Source organism: Monopterus albus, unplaced genomic scaffold, assembly GCF_001952655.1.
Source record: "Monopterus albus unplaced genomic scaffold, M_albus_1.0 scaffold41.1, whole genome shotgun sequence".
NCBI classification, from domain to species: domain Eukaryota; kingdom Metazoa; phylum Chordata; class Actinopteri; order Synbranchiformes; family Synbranchidae; genus Monopterus; species Monopterus albus.
This window is the reverse complement of record NW_018127921.1, coordinates 4,365,485-4,388,810: the sequence shown is the minus strand read 5'-3', so window position 1 is coordinate 4,388,810 and position 23,326 is coordinate 4,365,485. Positions and strand designations below refer to the sequence as shown.

General features: G+C 40.0%; 1 protein-coding gene across 2 annotated transcripts; it reads left to right on the top strand.

The window, feature by feature from the left end:
* Positions 1-4,522: 4,522 nt before the first annotated feature.
* LOC109959929 (uncharacterized) lies at positions 4,523-23,035 on the top strand. 2 transcript variants are annotated; one of them, XM_020599695.1, is made up of 24 exons: positions 4,523-4,819; positions 6,245-6,447; positions 6,815-6,919; positions 7,654-7,749; positions 9,570-9,680; positions 14,594-14,717; positions 15,138-15,609; positions 15,899-15,966; positions 16,055-16,304; positions 16,447-16,625; positions 17,158-17,380; positions 17,477-17,625; positions 17,781-17,872; positions 18,303-18,460; positions 18,541-18,686; positions 19,537-19,789; positions 19,888-20,003; positions 20,098-20,338; positions 20,417-20,556; positions 20,653-20,902; positions 21,405-21,535; positions 21,776-22,019; positions 22,100-22,203; positions 22,990-23,035. In XM_020599695.1, exons 1-24 carry the CDS (start codon positions 4,780-4,782, stop codon positions 22,995-22,997), a joined length of 3,903 nt encoding a protein of 1,300 aa, XP_020455351.1. In that variant the 5' UTR covers positions 4,523-4,779; the 3' UTR covers positions 22,998-23,035. The 2 variants fall into 2 exon arrangements, with proteins under 2 accessions (XP_020455351.1, XP_020455352.1); XM_020599696.1 differs by lacking the exon at positions 6,245-6,447.
* The last annotated feature ends 291 nt before the right edge of the window (positions 23,036-23,326 follow it).

The window sequence follows — 23,326 nt, the reverse complement described above, 5'->3', positions numbered from 1 at the left end:
TGGGGCTAAACTTTCAAAATAAAGCTAAATATTTCAAATGTGCCCATTTCAATACTACAGTCTCCCATTTGGTTTTGGCCACCCAACAGTAAAAATAAATACATAAACAAAGAAAACAATTGCTCTAGGGGATTTTAACAGAGCAAATCTCACCCATGAGCTGCCCAAATACAGACAGCATGTCAGCTCTCCCACCAGGGACAAAAACACATCGGACCACTGCTAATAAAAGACACATATCTCTCTGTCCCCCAGTCCTCAGTCTGTCTGATCACTGCATGCTCCATTGTATGCAACATGTAGGCAGAAACTTAAAGCTGCAAAGCTTGTGGCCAGAACAGTGAAGAGTTGGACCAAGCAGGCAATGTCAGAGCTACAGTCCTTGGACTGCATAGACTGGAGTGTATTTGAGGCTGTGTCTACAGACCTGGATGAACTCACTCACACTGTAACATCTTACATCAGCTTTTTTTTTTGAGGGCATATGTGTGCCCACCAAGACCTTCTGCACATACAATAACAAGACATGGTTCATGGTAAAACTCCAGCATTTTTGTTGTGCCAAAGAGGAGGCCAGGGACAGGATCTTGTAAAGGCAGATCAGGAACATATTGACAAGGGAGATCAGAGTAGCAAAGAGGAGCTACTCTGAAAAGCTGAAAAACCAGTTTTTAGCCAATGGCCCCTCATCTGTGTGAGGAAGCCTGAAAAATATCACTAGCTACAGGAAACCATCCCTCCCTGCTGTAGAAGACCATCAACTGGCAGATGACCTGAATGTGTTTTACTGTCGGTTTTAGAAACAGAGCTCAACACCCCTCACCTACCTCACCGCTGACCCAACAGCTGCTCCCCCCATGATAACCTCCCTTCCCCCAGCCCCCCCACCCCTGAAGATCTGTGAAAACGATGTGCGTGGCCATATTAAAAAACAAAAAAATAAAGGCACCAGGCCCGGATGTGTGACCCACTCCTAGCTGAAAGCTTGTGCTGATCAGCTGGCCCCCCATCTTCACATCTTCACATCTTCAACAGATCATTGGAGCTGTGTGAAGGTCCACTCCTGCTTCAACCGCTCCATCATCATCCCGGTCCCCAAGAAACCCAATCCATCTATAGTTATAGGGTCTGGTGTTGGCCCACCTGAAGGACACCGTAGACCCCCTGCAAACAGGTCAGTGGATGATGCAGTCAACATCCACCTAGACTCCCTAGGGACCGGACCTATGCACCAGTCCTCTCTGTGGACTTCAGCTCGCCATTCAATACCATCATCCTGGACATCCTCCACTCTAAACTGACCCAGCTCACTGTGCCTGCCCCCACCTGTCAGTGGATCTCCAGTTTTCTAACAGACAGGAAGCAGCAGGTGAGGCTGGGGAAAACCACATTGAGCACAGGTGCACCCCAGGGATGTGTGCTCTCTCTCCACTGCTGTTTTCCCTTTACACAAATGACTGAACAGTCAGAGAACCCCTCTGTTAAACTCCTATAATTTGCAGATGATACAGCGGTCATTGGTCTCATCTGAGATGGTGACAAGTCGGCCTATAGACGGAGTGGTTCAACAGCTGGTCCTGTGGTGTGGTGGCAACAACCTTGAGCTGAACACGCTCAAAACAGTGGAGATGACAGTGGACTTGAGGAAGACACCCCCTCATCCGTTCCTGGGCTCCACTATCTCCCAGGACCTGAAGTGGACATCCAACATCAGGACCATCACCAAGAAGGCAGAGCAGAGGATGTACTTCCTGTGCCAGCTGAGGAAGTCCAACCTGTCCCAGGAGCTGCTGACACAGTTCTACAGAGGAATCATCGAGTCTGTTCTCTGCACCTCCATCACTATCTGGTTTGGCTCCACAACCAAACAGGACAGGAAGAGACTCCAGCAAACATTCAGGACTGGCGATAAAAGGCCAACTTGTTAAGTGTTGATGAGCTCATCACCATGTAACAGGCATATACTGTTGGCATGTTTAACAAAATGCTTGATTCGATGCAGTAAATCATCAAACCGATCTGCAGACATACAAACAGATCTGAAGTGCATCTCACCATTGCTGAGGCGCATTGGTTTCACGAATTTAATAAACTCTCCATCTTCTCTCCTCCTGTGGTTTTGAGGCCGAGCGGACCATCATCTTGATTCCTCTTTGTGCAGTAAATACCACAAACACAACTCTTCTTCCTCTTCATCGTCCAGAATTTAATTTAGGCGTTCATATGAATCACTGTACACTGCCATCTTACCTGTAGTAACAATAAATATCACGTGGTTGTGTGAAGTAGAAAAAATCATCTGGACTTGGTTTTAGGTAGAAGACGTTTCACCTCTCATCCAAGAAGCTTCATCAGTTCTGTCCGACTGGTGGTGAGCAGGAGGTATTTCACCACCAGTCGGACCGAGCTGATGAAGCCTCTTGGATGAGAGGTGAAACGTCTTCTACCTAAAATCAAGTCTAGATGATTTTTTTTCTACGTTTTTTTCAGCTTCCCATGACCTGGACTACTGGGAATTTGCATGGACATTACGTGGTTGTGATCCAGCTTTCTTCGTTTGTTTTTCCTATAGTAGCGCCCTCTACAGTACCGGAGTGAAGTGGCAGTTCCGCAAAGTCTCTTACTGCGGACACAAATGGTTGCGGGCCCCATGTAGCATCTAGAGTCCTTCACTTTGCAATCATACAGTACTCTTAAAAGGTTTTGGGCACTAAAAGAAACATAGATGCTTTGAAAGACAATGTCATTAATAGTTTTTATTTAATGCTAATTTGGGTAACATGGGGACAGTTGTAACAAGGGACCGTTGTAACAGTGCTTTCTGGACCTATTCCTCCCTAAAGTGTTTTGGAATATGAAAGTAATTTCTTTCATGATTGTATTTCTTGTTTTACTATCCTGTCTGATTACATATTTTAGTAATTGTTTTGTTTACTGTTAAATGACATATCTAGCATGTGTTAAGGTTACTGTAGTAAGCTAGTATAAAGAATTGTATCATGGCTGGTGGGAGTAGAGACAGTATGTGGGAACTGTCCCCACTCAGCATCATATAAAAACTGATACAACAATAATAACAAAATTAACCTCACATCCTATTTAACCCAATATGGAAATACTAATGTTGTCTCACTTATTATTTCACCTTGTTTCAGCATGCCAGTGAGGAAACAGTTCACTGATAGGAGTATCCCCCTAGCCTACATTTTCTGACATGGGCATCAGATTTGGTCCGGGATGGCAGAGCAGTTAAAGCTAGGTCAGTGGCAAAGGACTTCGCTATTTGCCACATCACCCTGTACCAGTGTACGTGTGTGTGTGTTGTTGTTTTTTTTCATTTAAGACAGGAGCTAGGTATCGAACAGCCACTGAGAGCAAGGTAGCCTACTGGACCCCCAGAGAGTCAAATTAACTGTGATTTTCATAGACACAGACAGTACATTGTTTGTAAAACAGTTAAAAAATCCAGACAAATGTGAGTTCATGAGTACCTTTTTAATGGATGCTGCAACTGTCCCCAGTCTCTTCAAATGCAAATTCTGAACTTATTATCATAATTAGACATGTTTTAATGGAATGGTTAAGGAGCTGACAGATGTACTATGTTTAAAATGTTAAAATTGTGTAGGTTGAGTGTTCATAATCTCTGAGTAACTGAGCAAAGTGCAAAAAGTGTTGCAAATGTCTCCACCTTACCCTACACAGGGCTACATTTATGTGTTCCCTGATTTTATATCAACCCTGCCCTTTTTCCCCTTCTTTACTGAACCACGCATTTACAGACACAATAGTAGTGAAAGTAATTTACTAAACAAGCAAGGGAGTGAGCCATAAAGAGCTACTACATAAACAGATTAATATCTGAACAACAAATAAATAAGATTTATATATAAACAAGATATCTGTATATGTCTTCATACTGTTGTGTATTTACTAAAGTACTGAAGTAAAAGGTACTTTAATTGTAATAATATTGTTCTTTTTACTCTACTACATTTATGTACATACATCACAACTATCATTACTAGTTATTTTGAAGATGAATATTGAACCAGCTACAATAATGGTGATTATACATTAATAATGATTAATGTTATTTATGTAGCACCTTTAAAACTATATTAGAAAGAGATTTGCAAAGGAAATAAATAAATTAGATGCGATTCGTTCCATTCAGCCTTCGGTCTGAGGAAAATTTTAATTTGCAATAAGATAACAGTCACTAAAGTGTACTTTTTCGGCATAGTGTACTTTGACTTATGCACATAATTGTGCTGTATTTGACTGTAGTTTTAAGTTAACAATTTCAGTGCAGGACTTTTGCTTGTATTTGAACATTTTAATATAGTGATAGTGTTACTTTAGAAAGAATCTAAATTCTCCTTTTACCACGTTATATATTCCTACAAATTTAAAAGCAGACCTGGTGGAAATGGAAAGTCGATAGCGCCATCTACCCGTACATTGTGCGAATTGCTTGGTTGATCCGGTCTTCGACAGCCAACCAGGAAAGAGGGTTTGCCGTGATCTGGACTGAGGCGGATGAGACCAGAAACCTTTGTTCTGTGTCTCCTTCCAGTGCTCGAAAAAATAAGAACCTGTCAATGCTCCCAGCAAAATTGCAATTGCATTTTGCGGGTTGTCGATCGCACATGGATGTTTTATTACACAGATGTTAGCAGAATTGATTAATTAGTCTTCTTATTTTTCCTCTGATCCTCTGATCGCTATAACCTGTCGGGCACGTCTGGTCTGTCTTTTTTTGCCATCAACTGCTAAATGGAAATAAAACGCGGAACTGAGAGTGGAAGCAGCCGAGGTGCGTGTACTTTAATGAAAAATAATATCAGTCTTATAATGATCCGCGATCTCTGTGTTGACATCAATGACCTTAACACGCAAGGGAAATTACATCGTATATTCTGTAATAATGTTCCTGCAGTGTTCTAAGGACAAACTTGATCTACAACGAGCTTATTGGGATCTAAAGTACAGGATGTTTTCCATCACTCCTTCGGGGATTCAATGGATTAATGTCTGTATAGTCTGATATTATCATTGATTACACGTTATTCTATTTTTCCTTTAGAATATCTGTCAGAAATTCAACAGCTTGTGCAGCCTACAGCGGGAGTCAGTATCCTGCTGTGTAAATCGCGCTAGGAGACTGATGGATGCTGCTGTCAGTGCACCTGACAGCAGCATCCATCCTCATGTTATTATTTCAGCTAGCACTTTGCTACTAGAAATCTAATTCACTTATGCATAGTGTGCTCTTGGCCAGCACATGTCAGTCGGATATTGCTGACATAGATTGCTTGTTGGAGTACTAATTGTGTGTTGTATAGTTAAAGTAGCTTTTTGAAGTTGGTTTTGGATCATTTTTGCTTGTCTAAACATCAAAATTCAGGTATTCCTGTCTTATGTATCCCCAAACATATTAAAGTGAAGTAGCCTCTCATGCACAGAGCTGAAACATTTAGTCAACTGATGAAATGATTCATCAAATCAGTAATTTCTTAAAGCAAAATGCTAAATATTCTCTCATTTTAGTTTCAGGTTCTGATCTTTGGATAGTTCGAATTTGGAGAGATTGTTAGAAAACGTCAAGTAACGTGGTGATATTACATTAGACCCTGGTAAATAATGATGGTCATTTTGTAAACTAAGCAGATTAATTGCGAAAGTAATGGGCAGATTAATTAATTATGAGAATAGTCACCACAAAATAGTTATAGTTAATAGTCTTTTTGTGCTTATCTGGTTAATAACGTGTCTGACAAAGGTTTCTCCTGGACATTGATGCAACCATCATAAAAATCCAATATATCCCTAAAGAAGTTCTGCTGATTCATTTACAATATTGCCTACAAAAGTCTTGTAAAACTATAGATACTGAATCCATAAATGGCTAAATCAATGGATAATAACTAAATGTATATCATCTACATACCTGTGACAAGCATTATGGACCATAAAATTGTTGTGCGGCTGATAGCAATTTGTGCAGGTGTATTGTGTACCCTGGTTTTTTTAGAGGCACAACAAATCCCTGTCTTGATTTGTTTACTCCTACTTTTTTGTGTCATGTTGTGGGTAGTTATGAGAATTAGTTACATTACTGCCTGTTGATGCACAGTTATACAATCCAGATTAAAGTCTGGATCAATAGTTTAAGTCCCCAGTTACATTAAAAGTTTGACCATTTTTGACGTTTACTTCTTGTTTGTTCCCACTACTTCAGGTAATGATCTTCCAGTCCGATATCTTCGCCTCCTGGCCCCGCCCTTGCAGCTTTTGTCAGCAGCAGTGTGGCAAATTGTGCAGCAGGGACTTGTAGACCGCTATGGGATGCTGGAGGAGTTTGTTACCATGGTGACAGAGCTGGTCCCAGAGCTGATGAGCTACAGTCAAAGGGCTCAGATTATTCTGGGACTCAGAGCCCGGGTCTGTAATATTCTCTGCCCAGTGATTCTGAGCTGAAACTTATTTTACCCATTGTCTATCAATACCCTTAATAAAATTAAATGTGCAAATTTAAAATAAAAAAAGCACAAAAAGTTCATGGGTAGATAATAACAGTGTAAATTCAGTATTACAATAACAATAGCTTTCCTTTCTACCTATATAATGTAGGTGGACAAAAAGTCAAACCCTGAAGAAAAAGTCAAACATTATTTAATTGTGCATATACATGTATTGAAGTTGCACAGAAAATAAAGCAACATTTAAGTAGCTGGAGGTTTATTGTTTCATCAGGAGGTTTATGAATGAGACGTGTGATTTTTTTTTGTTTTTTTTTGTGTAAAACCAGCTGGTTCTGGAGATGTGTCGAGGTGAGCACCCAGTGGATATGCAGACCATTCAGCCACATCTGGATAGAATTAAAGCACCAGTGAGCACTGTCATGGATCACCATGTAAGCAAACTGTTATTTGACAACACAGCTGTTTCCCTGGTGTGTGTGAGAGTTGTTTAAACCATTTCAAACCTTGTTTCTAATTGTTTTCTGTCACATTTCACAAGAAACAGAAAATGGAGGAACTGGCACAAACATAGACACAACAGGAAGACAGACTGGCAGATGCAAAGAAACAATTTACTAAAATAACACAAGAAAGTGGCAGGGAAGACAGGAGGCAAAGTCAGAGTCCAAACCGAAGTCGATAATATAGAGAAACAATGCAAGTTCAGGCAAACAATCCAGGGGCAAAGGCAAAGAAACAAAGTCCAGACACCAAGCAGAATATCCAAAACAGGAGAGTAATTCAAACAGGTAAACACAAGGTAGAACAGAAACAGTCAGGTGTGGTTGATGAGGATAATGGGAGCAAGGTGTCTGAGAACAAAGGTTAACGGAAAGAGCCAGATGACATCTTGAGGCTGGATGAGGTAAAGACAGTCCCTCAAAATGTCTAGAAAATAACATAAATAACAGTCTCGGAGGAAATGATGATGAGGGAAAAGGCAGGAGAAGAAAGAGTCAAAACACAGAGCTGTGTCAGGAATCATGACTGTTTATGGCTTCAATGAAATAGATTTTTAAAATGTACACCACAGTATATTTACAGAAATTGTTACAAGTCTTGTTTGCTTCCCATCACCTTAATTTGAGCATTTTTGTGTCATGTTGTGTATGTGTGTATGTTTCAGGTAACAATCAACCAAGTGGAGGAATCTGAGGTGAACTTTGTGGAGCTGGTGCATTCATTACTGGAGGATCCCTCTGAAAGAAAATATTTTTTCGAGGTGAGATGACGCTCACTGCATAATGTTTTTTTCCATCTTTCCTTTAAGCTGAGAAGGGGAAAAGATTTTTGCACATTTCAGTGAAGATAAGTTGTTGATGTGCATACGTACATGATTCCAGATGATCTGCCACACATTAAAATTGACTAAACATCTCACTGGACTTGAAACTGTAGAGGTGAAGATATTTTAGCTGTTCCTTCGAATGTTTTCCTTCGATCTGTTGTCAGGTGGGAATATGTCACAATCATTGTAGAGATGCTGCTCATGATGATACAGTATGTCTAAAGATCTACAGAATGCTCAGAATGGGTCTTTGGTTTAATGTTTGTAAAGAATTACGTGTGTCCTGTCGATGGTGGGTTAACTGGATTGTTTCTGCAGCTGTGACAGAATTACAACCACAATAAAAAAGGCAGCAGCGCCATTTAAGAGGTTTTGCCAGACTCCCTGGGTCTCATTCACCAACTGTTCTTAAGAACAAATTTGTTTGTAAAACCGACTTATGAAGTTTTCACGAAGATTCTTGCATCCAGCAATGTTTTCTTATCTGGAATTTGTTCTTAGGTAAGAACAGAATATATGCATATTCAAGAGCACACTTACACACGTTTGAGCACCGACATGGTTGTGAAATAACTAGTTATTTAGTTTTCTTCAGTTATACAGCTACATAATATAATATTTCAGCTACAATAACAGTTTTGTCATTATTAGTATTTCTTTAACATTTTTCCCAGTATTTTACAAACACTGCACTAAAAATTACAGCAAGCAATTAATTGTTTGTTTTTAAGGTTTTAAAATGAACTTTCACAGTATGATTATTTGTAGCTTAGAATTAGGAAACGTATTTCTTAAAAACAAATATGTTTAAGTGCATGTAATTTCTGTTATGTTCTTTAAGTGTCTCTTGGATATTTTGGTCAGTGTGGATGCCGTCTGTGTAAGTGTTTGGTTGTCCAGCACCACATCTGAGATCAGACCCGGGGCAGTTGAAGGGACCCGGGTGCAAACATGGAAGTTCGCTCAGCTGATGGCACACCCGAGAGAGCTGGTATGGCCCCGATGCGCTGGTCCAGCTCAGATAACTCTGGGCCAGCCTGTCCTCCTCCACTGGTCAGCATCTCTCTTCTGTGTCTGTTGCCTCAAACCAGCTTTTTAATTCAACAGTTGTGCACCCTTCACCTTATACAGTGTTCACACAACGAGCAAGAGCATCCCATGCGCCTTTTTTGTTTTAGTTTATATTACTGATGCTACTAAATATGGCAGTTCATTCACTGTTCTCCATTTCACAAGTTGATCTTTGGTTTGGAGTTTGTTGCTCTGCCATCTTTAGATTTTTCTCTTTTCTTTTCAGTTTGTGTTTGAGATTCCTATATGCACATGGCCCAGTCTCATGCCATTTTATGGGCATTGGTTGGGGCGTTAACCTACGGTAATTAGGAAGGACTGGCACACGCTTTCAAATTACGAACATGCGGGATTTATCAATACAAGAACATGTGCGAACAATTCTTCGGTTTAAGAATGCTTTCATGAATCAGGCATAAACTTTCCTTAGTTCTTTCTTAAGAACAACCTACAAAGAAAACACTGAGGAAGATGTTGGTGAATGAAACCCATTGTTCTGTGCTCATTGTTCTGTTTCAAAACCCTGCTAAGAAGGTGAGACAAACACTGATTCAGTAAAACAAAACAAGGAGCAACAAGTGCAGTGAGGAAAGTTATGCTGTACATCAGAGAAATCAAACTCCAATGATATATCATAAATTTATCTCTTTCTTAATCTCTCTGTCACTTTTTGTCAATTGTAGGAAATCTTCCCTGTGTATTTTGGATCAAAGTACGATGCAGCACTTGAGATGCTCGTGTGGGAATTCATTTCAAGACTGGATGAGCTGCTGCCAGTTCCAGATATCACACAGGTGCCATGTTTTTTTTACGTCTAGCTTGGTACACGATATAACCCAGTTACACAGTAAACACAATAATGTGCCTCACTCTAATAACATTGTTTGCTCCTTTGTTATTCACGTCAGCACTAATGACTCCTGTCTATGCCAGTCAGACATCACTAAAAGGAATTTTGAGTCGGTGTGTATCTTTGCCCAAACAATGTCAGAGTCCGTAGTTTTCTCTGGACCCCTACCCAATGTGACCAATGATGACATGTTTAGCCCCATGTCATCAGTCAACCGATGGCTGTCTAGGTGGTGCCCAGAAAATGATGTGGGCTTCAATTGGAAAACGTTATGGGGGAAACCTGGTCTGATTAGCAGAGACGGCATCCATCCTACTTTGGGTGGTGCAGTTCTCATATCTAGAAATCTGGACGAGTTTATTTTACAACCTAAATTATGACAACCCAGAGTTGAGACCAGGATGCAGCATTGCAGTCTTACACGCCTCTCTGTGGTCTCTTTGCAGATGCTACCCACCCAACGCTCCCAGTACCCCATAGAGACTGTGTCTGCCCCCCACCCACCTAAATTATATAAATCAAGAATCAACTCCAGAGGAGTTATTCATAAGAACCTAATTAAAATTAAGATGACTCCTCTTATAGTAGAAAGTAATAGGACAATCAAATGTGGACTATTAAATATCAGATCTCTCTCATCTAAATCTCTGTTAGTGAATGATTTGATAAGTGAACATCACATTGACTTATTGTGTCTTACTGAAACATGGTTACAGCAGGAAGAATATGTCAGTCTAAATGAAGCCACTCCACCTAGTTACAGTAACTGTCACATCCCTCGAAACACAGGCCGAGGTGGTGGCGTGGCAGCGATCTTTGACTCAAGCCTATTAATCAACCCTAGACCTAAACATAGTTATAACTCATTTGAAAGTCTCACCCTGAGTCTCTCACACCCAAACTGGAAAACTCAAAAGCCTGTTCTGTTTGTTATTGTATACCATCCACCTGCTCCTTATTCAGAGTTTTTAAGTGAATTCTCAGACTTTCTGTCTGATTTAGTACTTAGTACAGATAAAATAATCATAGTAGGTGACTTTAATATTCATGTAGATGCCGACAATGACAGCCTCAACAATGCATTCTGTTCATTGTTAAACTCAGTTGGCTTCTCTCAAACTGTAAATAAACCCACTCACTGTTTTAATCACACTCTTGATCTCGTTCTGACATATGGCATTGAAACTGAACACTTAATAGTCTTTCCTCAAAACCCTCTTCTGTCTGACCATTTTCTAATAACTTTTGAATTTAAATTAATAGATTGTACTCTATGTGGGAAACAATTCCACTACAGTAGATGTCTATCTGACAATGCTGTTACCAAGTTTCAGGAAATAATTCCGTCTTTATCTACTTCAGTGCCGTTTGCCTACACAGTGGAAGGAGGCCACCTTAACTTTACTCCCACACAAGTCAATAATCTTGTTGATAGTACTACAGCCTTCCTGCGTAATACACTTGATACCATTGCCCCTCTGAAAAAGAAGGTAGTGAAACAGAGGAGGCTAGCCCCGTGGTACAGCTCGCAGCTCCGCTCCATAAAGCAGGCATCACGAAAAATGGAAAGGAGGTGGCGCTCCGCTAAGAGTTTGTCCTAGCTTGATATTCCATTAAATCTCAGTAGTAATGACTTCATGAGTTTCTTTACAAATAATATCACAACTATTAGAGAAAAAATTAGTCAGATCCTTCCCACAATTCTCACAGATGTATCATCAAGTGCATAGGCTTTAGAAACATCTGTAAGACCTCATTTATACTTGGACTACTTCTCTCCCATAGATCTCTCTGAGCTGACAACAATTACTTCATCTAAATCATCAAAATGTCTCTTTGACAAAGCTGTTTTACCCCTAATCAACACATCCATACTAGATCTGATTAACCTCCCTCTATTAACAGGTTATGTTCCACAGGCTTTTAAGGTTGCTGTAATTAAACCTCTACTCAAAAAGCCTACTCTTGACCCAGGTGTCCTAGCTAATTATAGACCAATATCCAATCTCCCCTTTATTTCTAAAATCCTTGAAAAATCTGCTGCAAAGCAGTTATGTGACCACGTGCACAAGAATGATTTGTTTGAGGATTTTCAGTCAGGTTTTAGAGTCCATCATAGTACAGAAACTGTATTGGTGAAAGTCACCAATGATCTCCTCCTAGCCTCAGACAAAGGACTTGTCTCCATACTTGTCCTCTTAGATCTCAGTGCTGCTTTTGACACCACTGATCACAACATCTTATTACAAAGACTAGAACATGTTATTGGGATTAAATGAGCTGCACTAAATTTGTTCAAATCTTATTTACCAGATAGATTCCAATTTGTTCACATTAATGATGAATCTTCCACACAGACTAAAGTTAGTCACGGCGTTCCACAGGGCTCTGTGTTAGGTCCAATTCTCTTCACTTTGTACATGCTCCCTGTAAGCAATATTATCAGGAAACAGCATAGTTTTCCATGATACTCAGTTGTATTTATCTATGAACCCAGATGAATCAGATCAATTGGTCAACTGGTCAAACTTCAAGCATGTCTTAAAGACAAGAAGAAGAGAAGAAGAAGCAGCTTTATTTTATTGTCATTGTAACATTGTGACACGACCAATTAAATTTTGTTTGGAGCCGAGGGGCTCCAGGCCGCTGTGTGCATACGCACCGCCATCACAGGCAACTTGGGGGCTTCAGTGTCTTGCTCAAGGACACTTCCAGACAAAGGCCTGGATGACCTGTAATTTTTTAATTCTAAACTCTGACAAAATGCATGTTATAATACTTGACTGAAAACCTTAGAAATATACTATCTAACAATTCAGTTATTCTAGATGACATAGCTCTGGCCTCCAGTACTGCTTTGGGTAACCTTGAAGTCATTTTTTACCGGAATATGTCCTTTAAATCACACATAAACCAAGTCTCTAGAACTGCCTTCTTTCACCTGCCAAAAACAGGAACTTCCTTTCTCAAAGTGATGCTGAAAAACAGGTCCATGCATTTGTTACTTCCAAATAAAATTGAATTGAATTTGTAACCAACATATCTGATGAAATAATAGCATAAAATATGCTACTGTACATTTACACTGATGTTGATGACCCTGTGAGCCTTTCTTTAGTGCTATTATCAAAACAGCGTGTTTTCATAACCACACTACAGCGTTTTGCTGCTGGCAATCATGCTCATGTACATCCACATTTTGTAAACTCCCCACTACAGTGTTGATGTGAGACTATCAGGCCCTGTGGGAGGTCTGCGCTGCTTGTTGTTCCTCAGCTTTTTTTTCACCATCAAAATAAACCACATGCTCCAGAGTCATTGTATAACCAGGAGGCAGCTGTGGCAGTGTTTCAAATCCAACTGCCTTTTCAGAGGGACTGGCACGTAGGCTCAATGCAGATGCTCGTCTGTCTGCACTGCTGTCCTAGAGACAGATATAGAGGAGGGTTAAGTGGTTGCAGTTTCACCATAGTATCCCAGTGGACTGTGTTGCCCTTGCTCTGTTTTTTGTACCGTGCAGTTGAAGTGAAACGCTACAGCAGAGTTACAGTAAATTAGTAGCAGAAACACACTAGATAAAATTACAGATAATAAATAAAGATATTAAATAATGATGCTGTCCCTGGTAGGCTAGTGGTTAAGGCGCAGCGCTCTCGCCGTGGCGCCCGGGTTTGAATCCAGGTTGCGTCAGGAAGGGCATCTGGCGTAAAACACGTGCCAAATGTCAACATGCGAGTCGTCAGTGTGACAATTCGCTGTGGCGACCCCTAAAACGGGAAAAGCCGAAAGTGACTTTCTTTATTAAATAATGAGAAAACAATACATTAAACCACATTTACACTGATTATTTCTCACATGGATACATGAGGATCTAATGTGATGCTGATTAATTTCCTGAAACATAGGATAGTATATGCATCCAAAGTTACAGTAGAGAATGTCAAGGTACATCACACAGTGTTGAATGTTGGGATGGGGGTGCCATTTTGGGAGATAGGTGCTGTATATACCTGCATACATTCTTGTTTTGTTTGGCTAAAAAGTCACTTAACCCTGTAAAGCCTGACACATCAAAAAATCGCCAGAACATTCTAATTTTTTGGAACTGAGATGTTTATTAAACCTTTTAGGAAAATACAAAATATAAATCATGATTCATGATTCACGATTTTCATTTGCCATATATGCATAGACAGACAGTCCAGGCATATAGGAATAGAGTTGCCATATTATTTAGATTATTTCTTTTTTTTTTTTGTATCACATTTGATATATGGGGGTTTTTGGTGATTTTTTTTGCTCAGAAACCTCACGTATCAAATATGATACAAATGGTTTAATAGGGTTAAATTGTTTAGATATCACTTTAATGACTGAGGCAAATCAGAATGGATAACCTTAGCTGACTGTTGCTAACTCATAGCAGACTTAAAGACCCTGTCCACAAGAGTGACTGAAAAATGACTCCACACCCTGATCTTGAACCAGAACTTAAATTAAACTTAAAACTTAAAAAAAAAACTTACATTTATTTAGACAGGCATTAGTAACTGGCAATGATTAGGGCATCAGTGCATCTGTGCGTCTGTCTTTTTGTTTCTGGTTCTTTTTCTGGCCTATTTCTATTGCCTTTATCTAATTGTTGCTCATTTATTTGTTTTAAATTTGTCTTAAAGTTATTTATGTGCTTTTTGTTTTTGTTTCTTTTATTGTAAAGTACCTTGTAACTTTGGTTTAGAACTGCGCCATATAAGTTAATTTTTACTTACTTACTCATTTGCCCGTAGAAAAATAAATTGCCAGCCTAATAAATGAATGCAGGGTTCTTGGAAATATGTCATTTTTCTCTCTTCTTAGTTGGCAGCTTTGCTTGGAGGTGCTCCGTCGTTCCTAGATGACTGTTTACAGTACTTTTTCCCACCAGAGGACATGAAGGCTGTACTGGAACACCACAGAAATCTCGGTCATTTTGAAAAGAAAGGTACTGTAGGCTCATGGTAGTGGGAGTTAATATATATTGTAATTAAGTCAACAAAACAAAGTACCTATGCTGAAAAATGTCCAACCAAACAGAGAGAAATATTCATTTCTCATTTAAGAACACCAGTTTTTAACAAAAGATTGTTTTTCATCTGCATTAAGTTAAAAAGATTTTTCAGGATTCATATTGGATATATAATTTTCCATGTTTCTGAAACTGCAAATCCTTAAGCAAAGAAAACTGACTATAGGTTGGTTTCCTCATAGCAGAAAATCATTACTATTCAAACATTTTTAAGAGAAGGTGAATATGCAGTTGCAATAGCTTTTCTTCTGTCATTCAGTTTGAAAGTTTAACAGTAGTTTCCTTCTCAACATTTTATGTTTGGGCCTAATTAACCATCTTTACTTTCAATTGCAGATCCTGGATTATTACCAGTGGACGACTACATCCTCTCCTCCCTGTCACTGCCTCCTGGGACCAAACCTATCATGAACATGGCCTCCTGCTCACCAACTCTCAAAGACTCAACCTCTCCGGAGCACAGAGAATGTCTCAGTGCTGTCATCAACACAAGCAGCCTGGAGAGGGCGAACAGGAGGTGCTCTCAAACCATCAGGCAAAGTCTCAAGGAGACAAGTGACTCTGGCATTTGGCAGCAGCAGGTTAGAGGGGGGAACATTTCTCAGGAGAGGAAAATGCCAAACTTAGTTAGTACACGTCTATGTGATGAAACCATAGACCTCACTACATCTAATGAGGCTGCCGACAAAGAGTCACCAGCCAATGAGGACAGCCGAAACTTGAGAGGAGAGCGGCTTCTCAGGAAGAGGAAACTGAGCGGAGGTGTAGACATTCCTACCAAGCAGCCTGTGGATGCATCAGCCTTCTTGTAAGATTTTCAGATTTTCATTGACATGGCAGCAGGGCTTCCTATTGGTTCAGGTGCCAAGAATCATTTTTAGTATTATTGTCACTTTAAAAAAATTTTTTTTTTATTAATTTAACAATTTGGAAATAGATATTTGTCACCTGTGGCTTTAAAATAATTTAATGCTCAGTCTTTCTAATGTTTTTTTTTTTTTGACCCAAATGGAAAAGCATTATATTTTGATCTAATAAGAAAAGGGTTTGTAAGCCAACGTGTCAAATTTGTGCTTGGTGTGTCTTTTACCTTACAGGGATTCCTCAGTCGTTAATGAAAACTCAGATGAATCTCCTCTAATCTCAATATGGGGAGAATATACAGGTTTGTACAGTTTATATATGGTTCAGGGGATATTTGGGTACATGAATCTAAGTTCAGGCCTCTAATTAACACTTTGTGTCTTTTTTAGACCCTCAAGAAGGTTCCTTTAAAGTTGTAACAGATACAAAGGTTCCCTGGTCAGATGAGGAGACGCTCCATCTGCTCGATATTTGGGGCAAGGACTCGATGCAGCGGGCTTTGAAGGGCTGCTTAAAAAACCGTCACATTTTCACACAGATTGCACAGAAGATGGCAGAGAGGGGCTACATGAGAACAGTGGAACAGTGCCAGACCAGGATCAAACGACTAAAGAAATGCTTCCGCCAGAACAACAACAGGTGGGCTTAAAATGACAGCTTTCAGTGCTGTCTTCTTTTCTTTTTGTTCTATCACTGAAATTTGTCAAATAATTGTATTTTCCTCAAACCTAAGCTGTAACTTGTGAAGCAAGTTGCTGTGTTCTGCCTGTTCCTCCACCAGAGGAAACTCCAAACTAGAGCATAAAATTTACGAGCAGCTAGAGCGAGTCCTCGTCTCCTCAGTTCCTTCGTCTGTCCCAGAGGTCACATATGACGTCGAAGAGGTCATCGATGAAGATGAGTCCCGAGATGGAGATGAGGACTTGCAGTTTCTTGGCCAAACGAGCCAGCTGGAAATCGGTATTGTGTCACATTTCATTAAGCCACTGCAGCCATAGGGATGCTGGATGTTTAAGTTAGTGTGATATTAAAAGATGTAACCCAAAATATTCATTCAACATGTCTGTCCTTTTATAAATAAAAAAAGAATCACTGAATTCGCAGTGGATGCAAAAGCTGTATAGCATACACAGGGTATGAAGGAAAAAGAATACAGTTGCAACATAACACGGAGAAATGTAGCATCACCACAAGCTACATCCTTAGAAAAAGTCATTTTTGAATTAACTCAACTCTGAAACAATCTCAACGTAGAACAAGTTTCCTGTATTTGACTGTATTACAGTACTGATAGGTGTTTCTGTTACTATAAGGTGTTTCTTTGCTGTGTATCTATATCCATGAATACTTCTCAAAGCACAAAAATACAGCTATCAACCATATTATATGCGTCTAGTAAAACATAGTCCAATACAATCATGATACATTAATTATACTGTTATTTAGTTTTATTATTTTATTATACTGTACAATCTGATTCACATTTTTTAAGGAACGAGAAGTGTTCCATGGACAGATTTGGAGACTTTGGCCCTCATCAACCTGTGGGGTGAAGACAAGATGCAGCAGGAGCTGAGAGGGATGAACAGAACTGGACATATTTTTTCCATCATATCTAACAAACTGGCTGCCCAGGGCTTCTCCCGAACACCAGAGCAGTGCCAGACAAGGCTGAAAAGGCTGAAGTCAAGCTTCAGGCAGTGCTACCAAAACAAGTATGCATGTTTACCCCAGAAAGGGTGAAAGGACAACTTCAAGTAAACTTCAAGTTTACAATGTACATCTGCTCTCTTTTTATCCCCAAACTCTAGCATGAAGGGTCAGGAGCAAGTCGAGTGCAAGTTTTACACTGAACTGGGGAGAATTTTAGTGAACAACTTCCCTTCAGCACCACAGTTGGATGAAATACCAGCACGGGCTGAAGATGACGACTTTCCTGCCTACTCCCATTGTGAGAATGGTAAACAAATGTTTTCCACCAACTGCAGGGCAACTGGGAGGATAACTTTGATATCTGGCTGAGGTGTTTTTACTCATGCTGTTACTCATGCCCTCACTGATCATTGTGCCTGTGTGTCAGATTCTTATTTTCTGGTTTTATTTGTGCCCCATCAGAGTCTGCTGTGGGCGTTCAAGAAGAAAGGAAGAAAGTCCCCTGGTCCGACAAAGAGACCATCATCCTTCTGGAGATGTGGGGTGACGCACAGGTAAAGCATAGTATCATAATGGAACTCCTGCATTTTGACAGACATACAGTAGTTAAACCTTTGATAATTTGCCTGATTTATCAGAATAAATTGTTACTTTGCTTATTTTGCTTAAAAGGATCTGATATGCAGACAGAGTTTCAGAAGGCCTGAAACCAGACTTATTTTAACTGTGCATTTTATGTAGTTGTGAATTAAAGCTTTGACTATGTCAGATGCTTTTTCCTCCTGTTGAAAAGCAAAGTAAAACTCATGAGCGTCTCTGTCAACAGAGACCTCAAAGCAGCACAGAGACCATTAAATCAGCCACATAAATATAGCATTCTGGAGCTTGCAGGTGCCTGATCAGTCTCATCAGTTTGATTGTTAAAGTGATTTTAAGTATTTATTTTATATTTCTGCCTTTAACATCAATTTCGCTTCCATTTAGGTCCAGCAAAGCCTGAGACGCTATCCCCACAACGGCCACATTTTTACCGAAATATCAGAGAAACTGAGAGCCAACGGCTACACCCGCAGCGCCGAGCAGTGCCATACCAGGATTAAACGGCTGAAATCTATCTATCGCCAGTGTCTGGAGAATATGAGGTAAAAACTGAATGTGAATATTTGTTTTGTTATCTGCACAGTAGTCTGGGTGTTAATACACCTGTATTTGCTGCCTGCAGCTCATCTGGGAGTGATAGAGTCGATTTTAAATTCTATGATCTGCTGGAACAAATCATGGACAAGCAGCCATCAACATCTTCAACTGTGGTAACTGACTCCATTGAAATATCCGAAGACTCCAATGGAGAATCAGTTCCTGACGCAGGTAAGATATCCCCTTATCAACTCACTGTAGTGAAAAGAACAGCACCAATGCTCAATATTACACTCTTTGCTGATTGTAGGTGCAATTAGTCTTAGATTTACACCATCCTAATATGTGTAGTGTAAATGTAAAAGAGAAACAAAAACTAGAATATTGTTCCTTGCAAAATTATGGCAGCTGCATGTTGGAAAATGTGTGCAATTGCTGCACGTTAATGTGCTGATAAACTGGATTTTGGTGTCGCATTCATGCACTTATGAGGTTGCTTTATGGGAACTACAAGTTTATAGGGCATTACGTAACGATTCTTCTGGCATCATATATTATTATCATAGTCATTATAGTAACATTTAAATGAAGTTTGTGTAGTAATGGCAAAGCCATACCATCAGTGGGAGTAAATGGATGTGAGCTCAAACGCTGTCAGGATTTACACATTCAAAAATGTAACATATGACTCATTTAACTGTAAATCTTAATGTAGTAATGTACATTAATATCATTGTACAGTATATAGCATTTTGAATTAAGAGGGGAATTTTTACAGTACTTGCACATGTTGCCTTATTAACAGCCCTGCACACTGAAATGAGCTAACATTAGCCACCATAAGCACCAAGACCAAGTAGCAGCTAACCCCCTGATTCTCTTGAGCTGAGGGTGTTTATTATTTCACATGACTTCAGCTTTTGTTTGTAAGAGGAAGAATGTGTTTTTGCTTTAATGCAAACTCATAATAACACTGTAGAGGTTATCATGATGAAGTTAATCTATACTATACAAGCATTATTAGATGAGGAGAAAGAAGAAATGAAACCAAAAAAATGAAACTAACTGTTTATACTGTAAGATGGAGACATCAGCATGTCAGCAGAGAAAGCAGCACCCAACTCATGGTCAGATGAGGAGACCCTGGCACTTATTGATATCTGGGGCGATGAAGACGTCCAGAGAGTGCTGAGGGGCTTCGTTCACAACGGGCATGTTTACGCCAACATTTCAGAGAGAATGCAAGACCTTGGCTTCTCAAAAACTGTGGAGCAGTGCCGCTGGAAAGTGAAATCACTGAGGAACAACTTTCGACAGTGCTATGACAGAAAGAAGTGAGATCAGTCTTTCCATTAGTTTGACTTTTTATCTGTTTGTAAATATAATCCACTTTGCTCATAATGGCTCATATTTCTGTTTTCACATCTTCTAGATGTGGAATAAGAGTCAATTATAGATTCTACAACCAGCTGGAGCAAATACTGGGACAGGAAGCAGTTTCTATTGATGAGTATGATGAAAGAGATGAACAAACAGACCAGTGTACAGGTTGAGTCCTTTCCATTCATTCACACAGCACTCAGAATGCTCCATTACATAAACATTCCATCACAGGTTCAACTTCATCTTTTTTTAATTCCAGCTGAAATAGGCATAGATGGCATCAACACAGCGTGGACAGAGGAAGAGACAGTGGCTCTCATTGAAGTGTGGGCTGCAGATGACGTGCAGCACAGTCTGAAAACTTGTGTCCGAAATGGGCACATATTTGCAGACATATCAGAGAAAATGGCCACCATGGGATACTTGAGGACAGCAGAGCAGTGCCACTGCCGAATCAAAAGGTTGAAGAAGACTTACAGGCGTTACTGCAACAACCAGAGGTAAATAAAAGGAGTTTGTGGTTCACCGGTTGAGTGGGTGGCAGTGATTTCACCTTATCTTTGATTTATGTTTTGTAGAAGTGGAGGACGTCCTGCTGTGTTTCGATACTTTCCCCTTCTGGCTCCAGTGCTCGGAGATGACTCTGTGTATGCTGATGTGGACAGTACTGCTCCTGATGCCGCTTTTCAAGCCCTTATGGAGAAGGATTCTGACTTGTGTAGGTTTAAATGTGCAAAATCCAATTGGTGGTTTGTGTTATTACACCTCTGGACAACACACAGTTTTTGTACTGATTTCTTGTTCATCCTTTTAGATGAGCAGCCTCCAACCAACCACCTCCTGGCTGACCTGAGCAGAAAGACGCCTTGGTCAGACCAGGAGACCCGCACGCTGCTGGAGGTCTGGGGTGAAGATGACGTTCAACTCACCCTGAGGGGCTGCCTGAAGAACCGACATGTGTTTGAGTACATCTCAGAAAAGCTGAGTGACCAAGGATTTATGAGGACCTCGGAGCAGTGCTACACCCGAATCAAGCGCCTCAAATATGGCTTCCTCCACGAAAAGTCAGTGAACACAAAACAGTTATTCTTATTTCTTATGAACACATTTATTATACATGCTAATAAGATTCTGAGGCCATTTTGGTTAGTTAGATGTCAAACAAACACACAATATTCCATTAATCTTGCATGTGCTTTATCAGGCGATATTCATAAATACAGCAAAAGAAATCTTGGATGAATGTAAAAATATATGTCAGGATTTTAGGATTTTATGCAGTTGAAATCTTTTTTTTTTTTTTTTTGTAAAAATTAAAGCACTCAGATTTAGCAATATCCATTAGCTTTGTAGCAGCACTAGATAAGTGTAGTGGGTGTTTTCTTTGGTAAAGTGATTTCTGTTTTGTTTTGACATGATGTCTGAACTGGACCAACTTCTGTTGTTGTGTCTGTGTTGTTTAATTGTCATGGAAAGTGTTTGAGATTTGGATGGGATTAGCTTTACCAGCTGCTCTAGGGTTGCATACTTTAAGCTTATGTTTAAGTTTTTTCCCTTTAAATTCAGGGAGGAATTTAAATTCTTCAGTGAGATGGAGAAAATCTTCAGCAAGGAGTTGAAAGTAGATGACTCAGTTGCTGACACATCGGTCACAGATGAGCTGGACGACTACACACCTGGACTGGGCCACAAGAAAGGTGAAAAGAACGAAAATTGACAACAGCTAGGTGGCTTTTTTTCAGTATAAGAAATGTATGGAAGCCTCATTGGAGGTTCCTAGACTCCTGACTCTGAATCCATAAGTCAGTCATGAATGATTTTGTAGTAACTGAGTGCTGTGCATATTGGTATCTCTGTGTAGCTTTTCTCGTTATTGCAGTTGTTCTATTTATTTCATATTTTATATTCTGTGAACTCTGCTCTGTTCATTGACTCAGATAACCAGTGGGTTGCTGACAGCTCAAAGCTGCCCTGGAGTGACGGGGAGACAGAGGCCCTCCTGGACATTTGGGGGAGTGAGGAAATCCAGGAGAACTTGAAAGGCTGCACCAAGAACAAACACATCTTCATCCAGATTTCTCAGGTCATGGCAAGCCAAGGCTACCTGCGCACTCCTGAACAGTGCCAGACCAGGATAAAGAGGCTGAGGGCCAATTTCAGACACTTCCTAGAAGGCAGAAAGTGAGTGCAGTTGTTTGTTGACAAAATGTCTTTCATGAAAAACGTTGTCCCTTTTGACAAACTCCAAAATTCATTTCCAGAGGAGAGAAACAGGAATGCAAGTTTTTTGACCAGTTGGTGCAGATATTTGGCAGCAAGTATGTAATGAACTCTGATTCCCTGGCCGACAATACAGCCGATGTAGGTAAGAAGTCTCACGGATGTTTAACATGTTAGAGATTTTCTCATTTTAGCATTATGCAGCAACTTTAACATCTGGATAATTGTTTGGTAACCTTTTTAGAATTATTTACAATTTTTAATTTTCAATTATTTTAATTAATGTTGATTCCCTTTACATTTCATTATGGGAAGAACAGGAAAGATTCATCAACAACCTTCAGTTTATTTCTCTGAAGTTGTCATGTTACAGCTATGAGGGCTGTTTTTGTTTTAATGTAGTCAGCCATACAGTGCCATACAAATACATATGGTGTAAAAATGTTCCCTTTATTGCTTTAGCACTGTTGGAGCAAACTCAAATTCAGTATTTTGGGAATTAGACATTCACTCTTTTGCTGTGAGTTGAATAAGAAGCCCTGTATCACCCTTCAGAGGTACTGGTAGACACATTGTGTCACCCCTCTGTTTCCAGTCTTTATGCTAAGCTAACTGACAGCTGGCTGTAGCTACACTGCAGCGTTTACATATAGACATCTACGTGGTGCTGTCTGCCTTGCAGCAAGAAAGCAAGTTAGTTTATTTCCCAAAACTGTTCTTTTTAAATGTTCTTTACTGATGGCCCAGTGGTTTCAGCACAGTATGTGTATGTAGCAACATCTGTCTCCCCCCCCCTCCATTTCTGCCTCCCCTATTCCCTTTCCACCTTTCTGCAACCTGCAAAACAGCCAGATTCACACTTTGACCATAAAGTTTGTCATTCATGTTCACAGTTTAATATCTACGTTTTTTGCGTGTGTGTCTGATCCAGAAACATGAAATGTCCATCATCAAGATGATGCAGCAGCAGCAGATGAGAAAAGAGGAAAGTTTCAGGGAAAACAACAAGGACATTACTACAGCAACTGTGGGATGAGCTGCTGTGGCATTTACAGATGACAGAAGAGGAGCTGCCCAGGCTCACTGGTCTACACATTTGCCTCTGTATATACATCAAATACTTTTACATTCTTCAAACACAAAGACCTACTTCAGGCCGTGATGTAATGTGTGTGTGTGTGTGTGTGTATGTGTGTCTGTGTCCCTCAGCTAGTGTCTGTGATTATTAACAATAGAGCCATGCCGCTGCAACCAGGATGCTCAGGGCT